Source organism: Lissotriton vulgaris, unplaced genomic scaffold (assembly GCF_964263255.1).
Source record: "Lissotriton vulgaris unplaced genomic scaffold, aLisVul1.2 SCAFFOLD_791, whole genome shotgun sequence".
Taxonomy (NCBI): Eukaryota; Metazoa; Chordata; class Amphibia; order Caudata; family Salamandridae; genus Lissotriton; species Lissotriton vulgaris.
In genome coordinates, this window is record NW_028252882.1 from 798,377 (window position 1) to 817,402 (window position 19,026).

Below are 19,026 nucleotides of genomic sequence, written 5' to 3' on the forward strand. Positions count from 1 at the left end.
ATCTCAGCTGTGAAGTCTAAATGTGGAAAGTGAATACCTGAGACAGATTCAATTGTTGAAGTGAATCAATAAGCACACGCTGGCTGACCAAGGGTGAAACAAAAAGGTTCAGTGCTAATGAAACAAGCGGCAACATGGACACGGACAGGGCGGAGCGAGTGGGCGCCCAGCTGCAAAAGTGAAAGCAGCTGCAGCGTCCACACGCTTAATGACCCGTGAAAGACAGGTGGCGGCTGCGTGCGTGAACGCTTGCGTGAACGCAAGCGCTATGCCAGCCAAAGCATGGGGTAGCACTTTGAAAACCCCCATACTAAAAGTCGAGCAAACAGTGCATGCGCTGCTCTAGGCTCGAGCTAAAAATGAATGTGTCCTTGTGTTGCATAACTGGTGCTCATGTAAAGCGCTCCAATACCTTCGGGACCAGTTTGCGCTATATAAATCTAAAATTAAAAAAAAACATGATGACGGGGTAAATTATGAGGCAAAGGGCCAAGAAGTTCCCAAATGTAATGTAATTGGTTCTACTGTAAAACGCACTGACACCATCAGGTAAACTTTGCGCTATATAAAAACGCATAAATAAATAAGGGGGTTAGAATGGTAAGTGGGGTTAGAAGAAGCTTGGCTTGAGCTCCTAGTGGCATCAAGTTACGCTCTTGCAGTGTGTTGCTGGACCACAAACAAGCCCTGAAAAACATAATTGAATCGTTTAAAATGTGCTCAGTTGAACAGCCGCTAACGATTAATTTTTCAGACCAGTAATAAATGTTATTTATCAAGCATTACCCACTCAAACGCTAATCACGTGACCAACACCTAGCCTCTCTTCTATTTCAATTATTAGCGCAGAGCCGCTGTCAAAATACGGTATTAAAAAAAAAGTCCTGTACTTCCGGCATCCTTGAATAGAGCATGCGCAGAACAGCTTTCACCTCTGCTTGCCTGCGTTACAAGCCTCGGTCTAGATAGCAACCCCGCCCTTCGCTTGGGATACTCTGCGTTATGATTGGATGTCCATTTGGCAGGTGTGATTGGCATGGGCGGGCGGGTCCTAATGGACCCTCGTGACTGGGGCGGAGGGGGAGTGGAGTCAGGGAGAGCCGGGAGACAAGCAGGGGGAGCTTAGGACAGCGGAAAGCGAAAAGCGCCTGGGGCAAAACCAGGGGAGCTGGTGACAGGGGCCACCATGGCTCAGAGAGACATGAACCCCTTCAGCGATCCCAGTGAGCTGGATAACCCTTTTCAGGTGAGAGGCGGTGGCAGCGTGAGGGATGGACGGGAATGGGATGCAAAGGGGAACGAGAACAGGCCAATCCTTTTCACGATTATGAGTTTTAAATTGGCCCGGGGATCGGAGGTGGAGAAACCATGCATGTCAGTGGAGATTTAAGAGAGCATGACAAATGTACAACCCTTTCCTTTCGGTGTGGGTAGACAGGGTAGTGTAGAGAGTTGGGGTAGAAGACCAGTCGCAGCCAAGACCTGGGGCACCTCCCAAACACCTCAGAACCTTCCACTCCCTCATGGACTTCCTAAGGAACCTCAAGACATGGCTCTTCCAGACAAAACACCAGAGATTTGATAATGACATTAGTAGTGTGGTCTAATCTTGAAAATTATTGAATTGCATACATCTCACAAGTGGATATGTTCACCCCACTCCCTCCAACCTACGTTTCATCCTAATTTATATTCAAAATTGGTCTTGTGACCATGGCCTAAATAATAATTTTGTGTATGCTCCTTCCATGGAGGGGAGGGGGTAATAGCAGAGATTGGCATAGTCGTGGGTCAGATGATTGTCAGGAATGACGCCTGTCTAAATGTGGATTTATTGATAGTGGGAAAGGTCCAAAACAAAAATGAACCTATACGACAAGAGGGCATTATAGTGAGGTTCTGGCTGGAGGTTTAATATATGTCAAAGAGGTGTACAGTACCCATGCAGGAGAGAGGTTTCAAATACTTAGGGATATACATCACCTGAGACCCAGGCGAGTACTACAACCAGAATTTAGGGCGGCAGTTAGATAGACTCATAACTGATGCAGAACACTGGCCCACCCTTCCTCTGACGTTGCAGCATTGTTCAAAGTGATGGCTCTTTCACGTCTACTATACATGTTACAAACTCACCGTACAAGGTGCCTACCTACTTATTCCGAAAGCGGGACTCAGACTACTATAGAGTGGAGCAGGCCCACGGATCACTCTGTGTAAGCTCCAAAAGGGGGTCTTCGAGGGAGGCCTAGCGGTGCCCGACATTCATGGTTACTACTGGGCCTCGCAACTGGTGAATGTTAATGTTTAGATTTATCTATTTGTATAGCGCGCAAATGCCCGAAGGCGTCTTGGCGCTGAGATGTACCACTGGCTCTTGAAGATGATGATTAGAGCTGTGCAGAGAAAAGCCAAGTTTTAACTTCCTTTCTAAAGGATTTCCAGGATGGGCTGATTTTTATGTCTAGTGGTAGTTGGTTCCAGATTCTTGCTGTGTGTACCAAGAAGCTTCTTCCGCCCAGTTGGCTCTCCTGAATCTCGGGACCTTGATGAGTTTCTTTTGGCCGGATCTGAGAAGTCTATTTGGCTCACAGTGTTTTAGATGGGATTTTAGAAATTGTGATCCAGTTCCGTTGATTGCCTTGTATGCTAGGCATAGTGATTTAAATTGTATCCTTTTTGTAATTGGTAGCCAATGCAGGTTTTTTAGTTTGTGGCTTACTGTTTCAAACTTTGGTATTCCAAGTATCAACCTCGCTGCTGCATTCTGCAGGCGTTGAAGTTTGAGTAGGATTTTCTTCCTGGATCCGGCATATAGGCCGTTCCCGTAGTCCAGTCTGGACAAGGCCAATGCTGTCACCACTGTCTTGCGCGAATCATGCGGTAGGTAAGATAGAATTTTTTTGATCATTTTTAGGATGTACCAAAGTGATGATGCCAGCTTACTGGCTTGGGCATCGAATGAGAGATTGGTGTCTAGAGTGATTCCCAGGTTTTTCACCTTTTCTGATGATTCGGGGCACCTTCCCAGATCTTTTGGCCACCATGAGGGGGACCATATATTTGTGTCCCCTCCAAGTATCATAACCTCACTCTTGTCCCCGTTAAGTTTTAGGCAGTTCATTCTCATCCATTGGCTGATCTGTACCATGCAGTGTTGAAATTTTTCTGCTGTGTCTTCAACATCCCTACTAATTGACACCACGATTTGGGTATCGTCGGCGTAGGATATTGGGGTGAAACCACAGTTCCTTATTATTTGTGCAAGGGGAGCCACATATAGATTAAAAAGAGTGGGGCTCATCGAGGAGCCCTGCGGGACTCCGCATGGCAGGTTGAATAGATTGGATTTCGCTTCTCCCGATTCTACTGAGAAAGTTCTATTCTCTAAGTAGGAGGCAATGAGGGCACAAGCTGAGTCATGTATTTGTGCTGCTTTCAGGCGTGTTATAAGGATCTTGTGGCTGACTGTATCGAAGGCCGCCGATAGGTCGAGTAGTACCAAGGCGGCCTTTGATCCATTGTCCAGTACTTGCCTAAGTTCCTCTACCGCTGTAATCAGAGCAGTCTCTGTTCCATGTCCCTCGCGGAAACCGAACTGAGAATGGTCCAACCAGTTGCCGTCCATCAGATATCGGGATAACTGTTTGTTTAACAGTTTCTCAAAAACTTTTGTGGCAAAAGGGATCCTGGCTATTGGTGTGTAATTATTAGGAGTTTCGCAGTCTAGGTTTGTTTTTTTTAGCAGCGGCCTGATTGATATCATTTTCCAGTCATCTGGGAAGATGTTGGTATTGATAATTTGGGAGAATAGTTTTTCTAACACTAGGCTCAGCTGTTCGGAGCAGATTTGCATTATTTTGGGTGGACAGGGGTCCGTTTGGCTACCTGAGTTAGTGGTGTGAACCTCTTTTTGGATCTGTTCTGCTGTAGGGGGAGTGAAGAGGAACGATGTGGTTTGGACTGGTTGTTTCACTGGATTTATTAAGTTTGATGTATCCTTTTCTGCCTTCTCCGTGCTGTGATTTTTAAAAGAGTCGTAGACTGATGATACTTTGCGAACAAAGAATTCACCTAGTACGTTACAGAAGTCTGATGACAGTACTTTGAGTTGTTATTTTCAAATTTTGATAATTTTTTAACGGTATCAAAGAGGGTTTTGCTAGAGTTTTTAGACTCATTGATTTTCTGGATGAAGTATTTACTTTTTTCTGTTATTATTAATTTCTTGTACCAGGCTAAGGTAGCTTTGTATTCTTGTCTGAGGTGGGTATCATAGTTGGTTCTCCACTTTTTCTCTGCTCTTCTGCACGTCTGTTTTTGAGCCTTTAGTGCTTCAGAGAACCATGGTTGTGAGGGTTTTTTTTTTTCAGAGTAACCTTTTTTCGTGGGACTGTCAATTTGACTGCATTATCCAACCACTCATTGAATTGTTTGCAGGCTATATTACAGTTTTCATCAAATGTGGGATAGTATGGTTGGAGTGTTTCTATAAATGCCTGGTGGTCAATTTTAGACCAGTCGAGGTAAGTTACTTGTTTAATAACAGGTCTCCCGGTATCCTCTTCAATTTCTAAAGTGAATCGGACTAACTTATGGTCTGATAGACATCTAGGAGGTCTTTTAGTGTTCCAGAAATGCTAGGCGCACTACCTGTGTGGCTGCAAGGTAATAATTTCAAAAGTGGTCAGTGTAGGCTATGAGGCGAGCGGTAATCCCTCACAACCGCTCCAAGATGGACCAGAACGATCCACACTATTGCAAAAAACAACAATGCCCCTGCGCTAAACACATTAAGTTATTTCTTAAAAGTACTGATGTCAGTTTAGTATAGAAAAGTGGTGGAAGTTGTTAAGCAAATCTAAACTTTAGGTCAAACTTCGAGAATGGTTATACATAAGTGAAGATGTATGAGTTGAAAAACAATCTGTTCTTGGTGTAGTCACTTCTGTTTATTGTTCCATTTCACAAGCCAACACGTGTTTCATCGCAGGGAACAAATTGCGAATCTTCAGGGCTGAATAGAAACATAAAATGTACATTTGCGAACATGTTCTATTCATGAGTATATTACGAAAGTGACTTGATCGTGTCAACCAGAGTGAAAACAAGCATGCCAATGAGTGACTCTGTGTCAGTGTGACTAGAGATCACTAACTTGGTGACATCTGTGAGATAAACAATAATGGGTTGGATAGACCTATAGGCTAAAAACACTGGCCGGAAAGAAACGTAGAGTGATAAGGTGAAAGAAGTGTTGTGTTTTTTCAAAAGACGATATCCCAAGTGACTAATAATTGATTCTTTTCTAGCGGTATAGTCTGAACATTGGTGTACTAATTAAAGAACTATTTGTCTCATTCTCATTAAGATGATCATTATAATGGGTAGATATTATACCTGGAATGCAAAACTTCTAGGATTAGATGCAGTCCATCCGGATGTCTATTCCTCCGTTGTTTGTGACAAATGAGCTTGGGGAAGAGGGCCTATTCGTCCTGGGTTATTTGAACACTTCCAACCCACAAATCCTTTGCCTAACTACTTCCAATTTTACTTACTTAGGTGCAACCGCCTCGTGGACTTAGCTGCGTATTCGCCCAACCACGAACTTTCTTCTCCTCCCGGTTTTTCACTTGACTCGTGATTAATCGAGACAAATAGTTCTTTAATTAGTACACCAATGTTCAGACTATACCGCTAGAAAAGAATCAATTATTAGTCACTTGGGATATCGTCTTTTGAAAAAACACAACACTTCTTTCACCTTATCACTCTACGTTTCTTTCCGGACAGTGTTTTTAGCCTATAGGTCTATCCAACCCATTATTGTTTATCTCACAGATGTCACCAAGTTAGTGATCTCTAGTCACACTGACACAGAGTCACTCATTGGCATGCTTGTTTTCACCCTGGTTGACACGATCAAGTCACTTTCGTAATTTACTCATGAATAGAACATGTTCGCAAATGTACATTTTATGTTTCTATTCAGCCCTGAAGATTCGCAGTTTGTTCCCTGCGATGAAACACGTGTTGGCTTGTGAAATGGAACAATAAACAGAAGTGACTACACCAAGAACAGATTGTTTTTCAACTCATACATCTTCACTTATGTATAACCATTCTCGAAGTTTGACCTAAAGTTTAGATTTGCTTAACAACTTCCACCACTTTTCTATACTAAACTGACATCAGTACTTTTAAGAAATAACTTAATGTGTTTAGCGCAGGGGCATTGTTGTTTTTTGTAACTTATGGTCAGACCATGGGATCGGGAGAGTGTCAATTTTATTTAGGCTCTGACATGAGGTGAAAATACCGTCCAGTATGTGGCCAGCATAGATAGTTTAGATAGTTGAAGATAGGACCGAACCAGCATATAGAGTTGACTTATTGGCCATTGGTGCATGAGGCCCACAGGGACTCCTGTACACGAAGCAAGTAGATATAAACACCTCCCGATACACACCAAAACTATAGCAAAAGTGTGGAGAGCGGCCACAAGGTACCTGAGATGGGAGAAAAAACATTCATGGATGACGCCACTTTGGGCGGGAGACCTTCTTAGAGAAGTTAGTAGATTAGATGGCTTCATCAAGTAGGAGCTTTTGGGACTTCAAACGTTAGGGGATCTCTGGAGAAGAGGAGCATACATACAGTTTACTGAGCTACAAAGAGACTGAAATGGGAAAAGGGGAATGGCTTAAATACATCCAGTTAGGTCCTGCACTACGAAAGCACATTATTGAAGTGGAAATATTAGCAGAGGCCTCACCACTAGAGTATAGGATACTGACTGGGGAGATCCGGGAAAAGACCATATCCCTATTCTTTAACAAGATAGTCAATAATGCCCCAGACCCCACCAAAGTGCTTTGGTTGGCATGGGAACAAGATGTAGGCACGTTGGAGGATGAGCAGTGGGTGGAGATGCTCAGGGCCCAAGGGAGGTGGCGATCTGGGCGAGAGTCTGTCTCATACAGCTTTGTGTTACACGGAGTATATTAGTCTAGGTCAGCGTTATTTAAGATGTGACGAAGTGAGAATATGAGATGCCATAGGGGGTGTGGGTCTGAGGGGTCCTTCTATCACCTGCTCTGGGAATGCCTTGTCCTGCAGGAATATTGAGCAAAGATGGCTCATAAAATGTCGATGTAGTGGGCATGGAAGTACCAGTGGAACCCAGATGGCACCTCCTGACAACTGGGGCCCATGAGGATTGGCCACAACATGTAAAACAAAGGCTAACATTGGCTGCAGTGGTCGTAAAACGAAATGTGGCAAAAGCATGGGGGTGATAACTACTCTTACACTGAAAGAATGGGAAAATGATTTTGACTGGTGCTGGAAAGCGGAATTAACGATTTACAAAAGCAGAGGGTTCTCTAAGAAAGGGGAGGAAATTTGGGGGCTATGGCAGGCATATCGGGGACTGTGAAAGGAAAAACTAGACCAACCTGTTCACTACCAAATATGATTGTGCAGTACTAGAGGATGAAGATGTTAACAACCTTAAAAATGCGATTGTGGTTCCAGTATAAATGCTCTTTGTATGTACAGTAATTTTAAGTTTTAATAAAAAAAAGAGTTTAAAAAAATTCAAATAGGATGGTGTTGGGCATGTTGGAGGTCTACTGTAGGAGTGGTCCAGACGGAAGTATATAGGATTTATAAGCAAATGAACAGGGTCTGAAGAGCGTTTGGGAGTGAGGTTCAATCGAGAACAGTCAGACATGACAAAGGACCAACTAGGCTATGTTCACACAAGGCCAGGCTTCTCCCATGAGTAGCTTAACTACTGGTATCTCTCCACCTGCCTGTGAGTAGCTCTCCTGTGTGCAACCCAGCCGATGAAATTAGAAATGTTTGCTTGGTTGAATTAATATATGTATACCAAAATTGAGTGTGTGTATTTGAGAGGAAAATGTGTGGCGTTGGACAGACTTATTCCTAAGATCATATACTTGGTGCCGACGGCACTGTCGCTATCGCTGCTATGTAGAACTTACGTTGAGGCATTTGAAATTGATAAAGCCTTTTTGACATTACTGCTGGCACTCCTTCTCGATGTACGGAGGTAATGACTGCTAGTAATCGTCCATATGGTAACCACTAATCTAATCTTGTCTGATGTGGTCACTATTATGTATTCAACACTAATAATATTAGTAGCTCAGGATGATTTTCATTGAACATAAGTAGCTCTTTTTTAACTTTGTTTATTGGCATTTTGAAGTGCAAGATCATTACACATACAATACATGATAGGCATTGCAGGAACATTGCATGACTTCTTAAGTACAGTACATTTGTTGAGGCTAGATCAGCTGGACACATTACATAGTGACTTTGATATGTACGCAGGGGATACAATACTACACAATGAGCATGATGGCAAACAAACTCATTAGACCACGACCCAGCGGCCGCAGCAGATCTTCTTGTCTATGCATGTGATTAATTTTCTTCCATGTCGCCATCTGTTGTCTGTAGCAGGTAATTAGTGAGGGGTTCGCAAAAGTCACATGGTTTAGAGCGTAAAGGGAGCAACTCAGCGGATATATTAGTTTGCTACTGGAAGTAAGTTAGATCTATTAGCCATTCCTTAAATTTGGGCACCCTGCCCCTCCTCCATCTACATGCAGTCTTTTGCTTTGCATTGAGCAGACCCACAGCTAGCAAGCATTTGATTCGGCCTCTATACCCGGGCAAGTATCCCAGGAGACTCATCTTAGGTGTTAGGATCAGTTGGACCCCAACCATGTCCCTCAGGCCTGCCTCCACCTCTGCCCAGTAGCGCACTATGGACCCACATTCCCATGCAAGATGTAAAAACCCTGTTCCCTCTTGCTTACAGCGGTCACATTTGTCATTATTGCGCAGTTGGAGCCTACACATTCTTACGGGGGTATAGTACATTATGTGAATATACATTTAGTGTATTATCCTAAATCTGCTGCTCGCTGTGATGCGTTCCGTTTGCTGGCAGTAGTATGTCCGCGCCTCGTCCGTTATCTGATGACCTAATTCTATTTCCCCCCCCAACTTCGCTTTCAGTGTGTTGTGGGTCTCTGCCCCCATGGTTGCCCTGTATATACGGGACACTGCGTGATGCGCCCCTACGTGCAATGAAAGCAATATGGGGGCTTCCTCAGGGAACGCAAAAGTGGCTGCCTTAACATCCTGTCTGAGGCGTATATATAGGAATCGCTCCATGGTTGTGAGGGAGCTGTCCCCAAAGAACTTATCTGCACCTTTGAATTGTCTAGGTTCAGACATCTCCCCCCAGGTGTGGATGCCATACGTGAGGAGCATATGTTCACTGATACCTTCCTGTGTGACGAGCACGTTTTGTTGATTCCGGAGGGGGAGCAGCAGGGAATATAGCATGGGAATCTGGGACAGCTTTGTAATTGCTCGCTATGTGCTATTAGTGCAGGCCACTGTTGACCTGCGTCCTCCGACTGTCTTATCAGTTCCCAGAAAGCCTGTTATGGGAATTGGTGCCATATACCCCTGTTCCACTGCTAAGCGCGTCATGAAGAGCGTAGGCTCGAACTAGTACGCGCATAGTGTGATTTGCCGCACCACTACACCATAGCCCGCACCAACTCCAGCAAATAACAGCCGATAATTTGTTTATGGACATCTGGCGGCATCACTACCCCACACATAGGGAAGGGAAGTTCCACTCAGCAGTACATAACAGTTGGTCCAGGTTAGACATGTGGCTCACCTCACAAGACATAGCAATACATACCCTGTCCACGCGCAATTTGGCGCGTACTTACTCCGATCACTCCCAGTGTGATTGCAGCTGACTCCTCCCAGGCTGACGCCACAACCCATGATGTGGCATTCACAGCCTACAGCGCTCTTGGACACAGCGTTTAAGGCAGAAATGGGGGAGGCTTTAGAGGAATTCATACGGCTCAACACAGGTTCTGTCCCAACCCTAGTCACCGTTTGGGAGGCGCCAAAGGTTACTGTACGGGGACTTTGTATAGCCAAAACGGGGGGCATTCTTAAAGACATCCGTGCAACTCTCGCTAGACTAGAATGCCAGATTCAGCAGCAGGAAACAAACACACGCAACACACGAGGGCCCCACACTGGCCAAGGTCCGTGAGTTACTTACGGACTATCAAGCCAAAGCAGAAAGGGAGTGCCTGTTTCGCAGCAAATAGCACGTCGGTATGGTGAAGGGGAACGCCCCAGCAAAGCGCCTGCAGAAACGATTAGACCGCCAAAAGCTGCAAACCATGTCTTAGCCATCCGTGAGGGGAAGAGTGAGGTACACACGGATACTCCGGCCATAATGGCTGTTTTTATGACTCCCTACCAAATCGCTGTACACGTCTTGTGCGACTGGGCAAGGCGAGACAGCGCAATATTTACAGCAGATAGAACCCGCCTGGCTCAGTAAGGGTCAGCTGGAATTCCTAGCGGCCGGCATTGAGGTAGAGGAAATACGAGGGGCCATCATGCAGATAAGGAGCGGGAAGGTGCCGAGACGGATGGCCTAACTATAGAATGTTATAAGACCTACATAGATACGCTTGCTCCCTTCCTCAAATAGGTATATGAAGAGGCAGCTTAGCGGGGACACTTCCACCCTCCATGCGAGAGGCGATGTTGGTTTCGCTGTTGAAGCCGGGGAACACCCCCATCTCTGCAGACTCTAATAAGCCGCTGTCCCTAATAAACTGCGATGTCAATATATTGGCAAAGGTGTTGGCCAACAGGCTTACACTATTGATGGGCAATCTAATCAGGCCAGACCAAGCAGGCTTCATACCTGCTCGATCCACCTCGCAAAACTTTCAGATACTGTTCGCTATTATGCAGTAGATTGGCCAGGAAGATCAGGCAGCGACGGTATTTCTTGACGCCACCAAGGCGTCCGACTCCCTGGAATGGGGTTATCTATCCGCAGTGTTGACGCTTATGGGGTTCCTTCCCTGGTTCCTTTTGTGGATCAAGTTGCTGTACCATCGCCCCTGTGCCACCCTGCTCCTGAATGGAGAGCATTCCCTGGCCTTTGGCATTTCCAGAGGCACGCGGTAGGGGTGTCCCCCATCACCCTTGCTATTTACAATGGCAAAGGAGCCCCTGGCCACCATGCTCTGGCAGCACCACACGAGATACGTGCTGGACTACCCCACAAGGCCAGTCTTAATTTCGCTGTATACGGATGACATCACTCTCTATGTGCGTAATCCTGAAGAAGGATTGAACGCCATGATCCGCGAAAGAACAACATTTGGGGCCTTCTCGGGAATTACCATAAACTGGGGCAAGTCACAGGTGATGCCTCTCACTCGGTGCACCACTTCCTTTCCGATGGACTACCCGCTACAGTGGTGCGAGGACAAGATCCGGTATCTTGGCATAACCATAGTCAAAGATAAGGAGGGACTAATACGAGTAAACTCCGGGATTGCTGCTTTTTGTGGGCTGCGATGTGTTCCCCCACTAAGATTCTATCTCCCACACAGGCCTGGAATTTTAGTGTACAATATGAAGTCCAAAAAGAAGAGGTAAGACCAGCCTTGCAACTGTTTTTCAGAAGTGAACCTGATCATGGAAAGTAAAGTAGGACTACTCATGGTGCCTTAAACCTTTGTGAGGAAGTTCTGTTTAACTCCTCTGCAATCACAATCATAAAACAGCCTTTCACGACCTGAACTCTGGTTTGAGATCTTGCTGGTGACTAATTTAAACCCCAGTAAATGTGGCACTTACTTTCTAAGCAGAACACTTGGAGCCTGACTCTAAAATGGCGCCCTCCAATGTATTTTCACCGGTATGGGAAGTTGGCCCATCTGACAAGGGGGTCCGATGGGCTTAGCTGAGGAAACCACCCACAGAGACAAACCACCCACAGAGTCTTGGAGATCAACAGACTCGTTTTGCCTGACCTTAAGATGGCTGCCAAGCTACACTCCCCTTCCTATCCTACCACCCTCGCCAGCTCCACCAGCCTGTCTCTGGACTCTAGACTTTTGGTCCCTTCCTGATTCTCACCTTTATACGGCGGAGTCCAAAATGTATGACCGATTCCTGGTGGAGCTGCCCAGACAGCTATAGGGGAGGCAGGCTCTGGCACACCGCTATGACCAACACCTACCCAGACGGACCTCGGACGTATGTCTCGTATCTTTCTCCACTGCTGACTCCCTCCCGTGGACTCCCTGCTCTCCCAGGCCTTTTTCTTTTTTCCCCCTCTTTTCTGCGGATCTTGTTTTTCATGGTCGCTAATAACTCCTGTATTGAATTTGTAAACACTTTGTAATTAATGTGATCAATTTTGTAATTTGTAACACAGTTTCCTTATGTCAAGCGCTAGACCTAGTATTTTGGCCGATGCCCGATGGAGCTACCTGATAGCTATAGAGGAGATGGCCCCCTTGGCCGTCAGCTACCCAGCCGGACTTTGAGCAGACATTCTTCGTCTTGCCTTCGCTTTCTCCCTCCCACCCCTTTACCCTACCCCCTTTCTCCTTCTATGGTCCTTTTTTCGTCCCCTATGCTTTTTAAATGTTTTTCCGTTGAGACCTAGCTATTTGGCCGATGCCCGGTGGAGCTTCCTGATAGCTATAAAGGAGATGGGCTGTGGACTTCCCCCTCGGCCGTCACCTACCCAGCCGGACTTTGGGAAGACTCTACCTCGTCCCTCCACCCTGTTTCCCTCCTACCCCTATACCCTACCACCTCTCTTCTAAGCTCAATTTATCTCGTCTTTATGCTCTTGAAACGTTTTTATAGAAACTGATGTAACTGGTAACTGATGTAATTTTGTAACTTTGGGGAACCCTTTGTAAAGCGCTCTGATACTTCCGGGTCTAGCCAGCACTATATAAAACTCAAATAAATGAAAATTAAAAATAAACTTGATCACTAGGTGGATAGCCTTGATGCTTTCCCTAGCGGGCCAACTAGCCGTAATGAAAATGGTTATCATGCCCACATTTTTAGACCTGTTCATGATCATCCCCTTCAACCCAGCCTCCCCTTTTTCACAAGACTTAAGAGTCCGCTCATCCATTTGGCATGGGGTGGGAAATAGCCACAGATAAAGTGGAGCAACCTTATAGTGCTGTTTGCCCAGGGTGGGTTTGAAGCACCTGATCCTGAACTTTACTATCTCAGCGTTCAGGGCATGATGGGAGGAGTGTTGGGTTAAAATCTCCCCACATAGGAGGTGGGTATCGGCTATGCTCACTATATGAGCCCTAAGTTTAATAAAATAATCTTCATCGTCCACATTGGGCCCATAGCTGCATACTAGTGTGACTGATGCTGATGTCATCCTGCCCCAGGTCCCACAGAACCCCCCCTTGCGGGTCAAGTATGGAGCCCTCTTCGTTGTAAGGCTCCGTACATTTAATTAAAATAGCTGTGCCTCTCGAGTAGGCGGAATAGGAAGAAAAGTATCTTTGGGAGGCCCACCTAGCCGCAAACTGAGGCTGTTGTGTAGGGAGGGTATGGGTTTCCTGCAACATAGCTATGCCTACATGATGCCTATCCAGGTAGGCCAATAGGTGTAGTTTTTTTCTGGGCTCCCCCAGCCAGCTGACATCCCAAATTACGAGTCCCACTTGCGTAGTAGTGTTAGTTCGGCGATTGTCACCTGCCATCTGCAAGTGTCCAGAAGAGGCAGATGTCCAGAAGACTTGCTTCTATGTCTTGGTGTTGTCTGTACATGAGTAGTCTAATACCCATTGAAATCCGAGCAATGGCCTCTATGAAACCCCAACTAGCCCCCCACAATGGCGACCCCAACTTGCCGTGTACAGACCCCACCCTCTTAAACCCTCCCGGTAAAACGAAAAGAACCTGTGTGGCTTTCTGTGCAGCAACGAATCTAGTGTGGGTCACTTGGCTGCCGGCAAGCAACAGCTTTAACATTCCCACAACAGAGGAAGAAAGGTAACTCTGTAAGAAAAACATTCCCCACCATAGGAGGAAAAGGGAACTCCCTTGGAAGTGTGTGTCCTAGTGGGCGTGGCAGCTGCTTCTGCACGGTAGTGGCGTGCAGAAGGGGACCCTGGAATGCAGACAAATAGCTTTTTATTCGCCTGTGATGCCCGGCCGCTAATTGCGTATAGAGTTGCAATTCCTGCCAGGCAGGTGGAGCGCAGAGGGAAATGGGGTCTGAATCTGGGGTTGGGCTGCGCTCCTCACCATCCACAAAGCGCTCAGGGACACCCCACCGGGAAGCCGGGTCCGCCCCGGGGGAGCCCTGTTCGGGTGAGGGTCACTGCATTGCACCAGGTGAGGCGAGATGTTGGGTCGCCGGCTCACAGCTTTGCGACGCGGGGTGGGTGCTACCTCCTTGCAGGTCGACATCATCGCGTATCTCCGCAGTCTTTAGTCCCACGGGGCACGCAGGACGTCCTCCCGCCCTAGCAGGCCGCGGTTAGGGGCACTTGTGCGATCCACCAGAGCGTTCGTCACTGTAGGCCGTGATCCCTGGCCTGGCGTGAATTCAGCTCGCTTCCAGGCTTGCGCGGCTCCCCGTGCTGTCGTTTGCTTGTAGGTCAGCGGAGCCCGCATGTGTCTCCCAGACCCACCGGGTTCACACAGTACCTGGCTCCCTTGTAAACTTCGGGGATAAGATGCAAGCCAGGGCTCATCAGGATGGCGTAGTTATCGTAGCGGGTCAGGGGCTCCGGCCGCGCGCAGCGTCTCTCAGAAGGGCTCCCCCGGCTGCACGCAGATACAGCAACTGCCCTCAGTCGCGCGGTCCCCATAGTGGCTCCGTCACCTCTCTCGGTCGCCTGCAGGTATGTGCTGGGGTCACCACAACAAGTCCACTTGTGCGGCCCCTCGATCTCCGTAGTCGTCGGCGGACTCTCCCTGCTCTCGGCTCGGCCAGCAGCGCCGCTCCGCACAGGCCACAAATTTGCAGGGCGCCCAGCTGGTCCGCCGCTGTCTCCGGATCGTTACTGAAGGGTAACACCGCTCCCACCTACCCGCCACCACGTTGTGGGGCAGAGTACAGCGAGAGTCCCTCACGGGTTCAGGATGATTTTTTTAATAGTTTCTCCAGGGCTGACGGAGCCTCACCATAGTGCGGTATCTTGTTAGCCCGTCCTCCAGTGTCCAGAATATAAGTAGCACTTGTTATAGAAAATGTTGGAGACCCCTGCATAAGGCAATTAGGTCAAATATTTGATGTCTAACTGGATAATGGATTAAATGGATGATATTTTACACTGGAAAACAGTAGATGTGATGTTGAATGGAAATTGGGGTGGAGGGGCTGGTCGAAAAGTCAGTGGCTAAATTGAAGACCAGAAGTGTGATAGATGGTAGGGTAGAGGCAGACAGGGTAAGGATCAGGCAGCATGGCTGTTCACAGCGAAGTGGTCTGCTACTGTGTGGGGTCAAATGGTGCGGGTCGTGCAGGGTGACAAATCACAATGGGGACGCTCAGACAGACTTAAGGTTCTGTGATCGCGGTAGAACAGGATGAGTGAAACAGTTCAATAAATCAATGTATGAGGTACCAAGCAGGATGAGAGGTTAGACTGTGGTATAACTGTGTGAAGTGTCCTTTGTTAGTTTGGCAATGAAATGTGGCTTGTATACCATTGTTATGTCAGACTTGCGAAGAGACATCCCACACTACTAAGGGCAACTGGAAACAAGAGTATGACGTAAGTATGAGTCTAAAGCTGCCAGTAAATGTTGGTTTTATTATTTATAAATAACTGTGTTGTTTTGTGCTAGTATGTCACTTAGCAACCAGTTTCTCATGCTGACTGCCAAAGGCATATTACGGAGGTGAATTTGGATGTTTTGTTAATCAACAAGATCGTGGGCGACTATCAGTTCGGTGGCAATCTTCAGCGTCCTTCATCAACCTGGTCAGACAGTGGATTTCAACCTTAATATTTAACACAACACAGAGAAGATGGTGCTGGTATGGTGTAGTTGTGTGCAGTAGGCCTCCTTGAAAAGTGAGTTTTGAGTTTTTTAGCAAACAGGGAGGCTCAGACGTTCTCTGGTTAACGTTCAAAGAGCTCTAATGCTGACGGCCTTGAGTGAGAAATATACTTTTTCTCACTCAGTTTGAGATTGCAAGTTACTGATAAGGTTAGAAACTAAAGACAGTGCTGTAGGGGAGACTCTATAGAACTAGTGAAAAAGTCAGTCCTAGTTAATGAATTGCGGTAGATGTAGTAATTCCTTGGCCCTGATCTTTTACTGTTTATAAACAGGGCTTGATCCCTGGGCAAGAACTCGTAGAAATCGCTTATGGGTTGTTTGGTATCAATATGATATAATTTGGAATGTGCATGTTCCAGATAAAGGCTACCGGCATCACTTAGGTGGCTATTCCAAGCCTGGTAGTAGTTCTTTGATGTTTTTTGTTAGAACATGCAATTCTTTTGTTGGTGAGCTGGTTCTGTGTGATCGGTTGGATCACACCTACTCACAGATAACTGCTTTATGAATTGGGCTCTAGTAGATACAAAGTTTGTACTGTGTACTTTATAAGAGTATGATACTTGGACAGGAGGTAGAAGGAGCCCCAGCAGAGGCAATAAGGTGGGCCTATCATCACTAGCAGATTTTAGCAATTCAGCTGGCACAAGCACTGGTCAGGAAGCAAAAAGACAAATCATAATGTAGTTGCGGTGAAGAAACTTTAGAAGACCCCATAGTGCTACTTTGCTGTTCTATTTAGGAGTGCACTACGTTGCTTTGACAATCTTTGCAGTGCTTGTTTATACCGCAGACTGTATGATGAACAACGTTTGTGGACATTTTAGATTCTAATCAGATAAGAGCTAGCTAGCTGATGCCATATTCCCCAGTCACTACTCTTAGCGTTAGGTTTTCAACTGACCTGAACAGATCAGAAGGCTACTGAAAGGAAAAGCGTTTGTGTAATTAGACGTGGCTTCAATGAGATTGAGTCTGTGACTCCTGCCTCATGACAACACTACCATGCTTTAAATTTTTTTTTTCTTTTTAGGTCGAGCCTAGAGCCAGCGCGCATGTGCTGCTCTGAGAGGCTTGTAGTTGAGTAGCGAATAGAAGTCCCGCCCACTCCGCCCATATTTTCCATTGGCTTGTGTCATTTTCTGTCCTAAGTCCTGGCTTCTGATTCGTAAATAGGCTTGCTAGTCCCCCCCCCTTAGTACCGCCTCCTCTTCATTTGTCACCTCCCATGGTGACTGTCCCCTTTACTTCGGTTGTTACACAGTGCGTGTTATTTAGACTGTGAGCTTACTTTTCTTTATTCAGTTTCTCTTACTGCAGACACAACATGCTTTGGTGCCTTCTTTAACCCCTCCTTCCTGTTGTCGTGCCTTCTGTACTGTAAGATCTACAGTGATGATTCAGGTGGAGCGAGTAATAGAAGATACTGCACCCTTGGTACCAGACCCTATTATTTTAACTGAAGTGGGTTCCTTGGTCTGGTCAGTCAGTAATGGGAGACCCTACAGTGCAGGCAAGAACGCATACAACCTTATTCAGGAGGCAGCAGGAAACCTACCATGCAGGTAAATCAGAAACACAGATCCCAGCTCAGGGAAGGCCCTAGTCAGTGCCCTGGTCAGGAGGTAATTAGAGCCACTCCAATGCTGGAAAGAAAGCCAAGATGGCAAAGGGATTGCAGGAGACCAATTGGTACACATATGTTGGTCATTAATATTCCGGAGGCTTCGAAGTACAGGCATTATGGATTTAGTTTTGATATGAGACAGTGGGAAACACATAACCTGGGTATGAGTGCCTTTAACCCTGCAACGTGGCCCCATGACATGTTATGCCTTCTAATATTTTTTGTTCTATTAGCTATTAGCTCTTTGCTTGTGATGAGAATTTAACCTTTACAATGTTAAAAGCAAACTTCAAAACCCAGCATGCTACTTGCTGGTGGCTAAAAAGCAAGATTGATTGAATGTATCACTCTTGACTTAGCCTCATGTTTTGACAATTTGCAGGAGATAGTGTTAGGAGTTTACAGTTGAGGTACATTTTAGCTGAGCAGTGGCAGGTGGCTCACAGCAAACCTTACAGGTCAGAAAGCATCTGAATTCCATGTCTTTGAATTCTTCTGTAAAGGGATAATTGGAGAAGGTCTCCCTAAATGCTTCTTTAGCAACAGTGGTCCCCACTTCAAGTCTGGTCCTGTGGAAACTATTTCACACACAATGAGATGTCTCGTTCCATCACTTCTCTTTACCATACTCTTTCACACACAACGAGATGTCTCATTCCATCACTTCTCTTTACCATACCTCAGGTAACGGTACGGTTGAGAGATTTCATAGGGATTCATGGTTGTGTTACAACTAGCCAACATTGGTAAGTAGGGTTAGGAAGAAGACATTAAGAAAATGATTTGTGCTCATCAGGTCGCACTTACATTAACTAGGTGCAACCTCTTTGGAATCAAGAGCATGAGAGTAGCCTTTATAGAAAGCAATTTGTGTTGGAAATCAGCTGTATCTTTAGCCAGATAGTGATCAGAGAAAATATACTAAAAGTGCAGTATTACTGTTAGTTGTTAGCACAGAGCGAGAAAAGGACATCTTCAGATGAGGGATTGGGTGACTGTTAACTTGGCAGTGACAGTTCGTAAATGAGATAGAAAGTTCTCCAAACCCTTGAGGGTTGTGAGGTTTCTAATCAACCCTACCAAACGTAGTTGTGGAAAATTGTGGCATGTGAGTAGGTTGGCCAAGTGACCTTTTCTTTAGTGGTTAGAGAGGCAGCCATTGACTCAGTTATGGTGGCGGACAGTAAATAAGAGGGTGAATCAGAAAGAGAAAGGATCTTGACTGACGTTGGCACTGAAGCTTTAAAAGATGAAGGCTTGTGTAGTGGTTTAGGTTAGGCCTATAACACATCCTATAGTAGTTAACCATTCTTTTTTTAGGTCTCGCCTAGACGAAAGCAAAAGCGAAGCTTTTGCTGTCTATGCGAGACAACTTATGTTGCCGCTTTTCTGGGAATATTGTGGACATCAGACTGTGACGAGCCTGTCCTGGAGATTGC

At 46.1% G+C, this 19,026-nt stretch overlaps 1 protein-coding gene across 1 annotated transcript in view; it reads left to right on the top strand.

The window, feature by feature from the left end:
• Positions 1-1,078: 1,078 nt before the first annotated feature.
• Positions 1,079-19,026, top strand: part of LOC147661229 (secretory carrier-associated membrane protein 3-like) — an 84,901-nt gene continuing 66,953 nt past the window's right edge. The window contains exon 1 of the mRNA XM_086951221.1: positions 1,079-1,246. Coding sequence (XP_086807347.1) covers positions 1,187-1,246 — 60 coding nt within the window. The 5' untranslated portion in view covers positions 1,079-1,186. The remainder of the gene's footprint in view (positions 1,247-19,026) is intronic.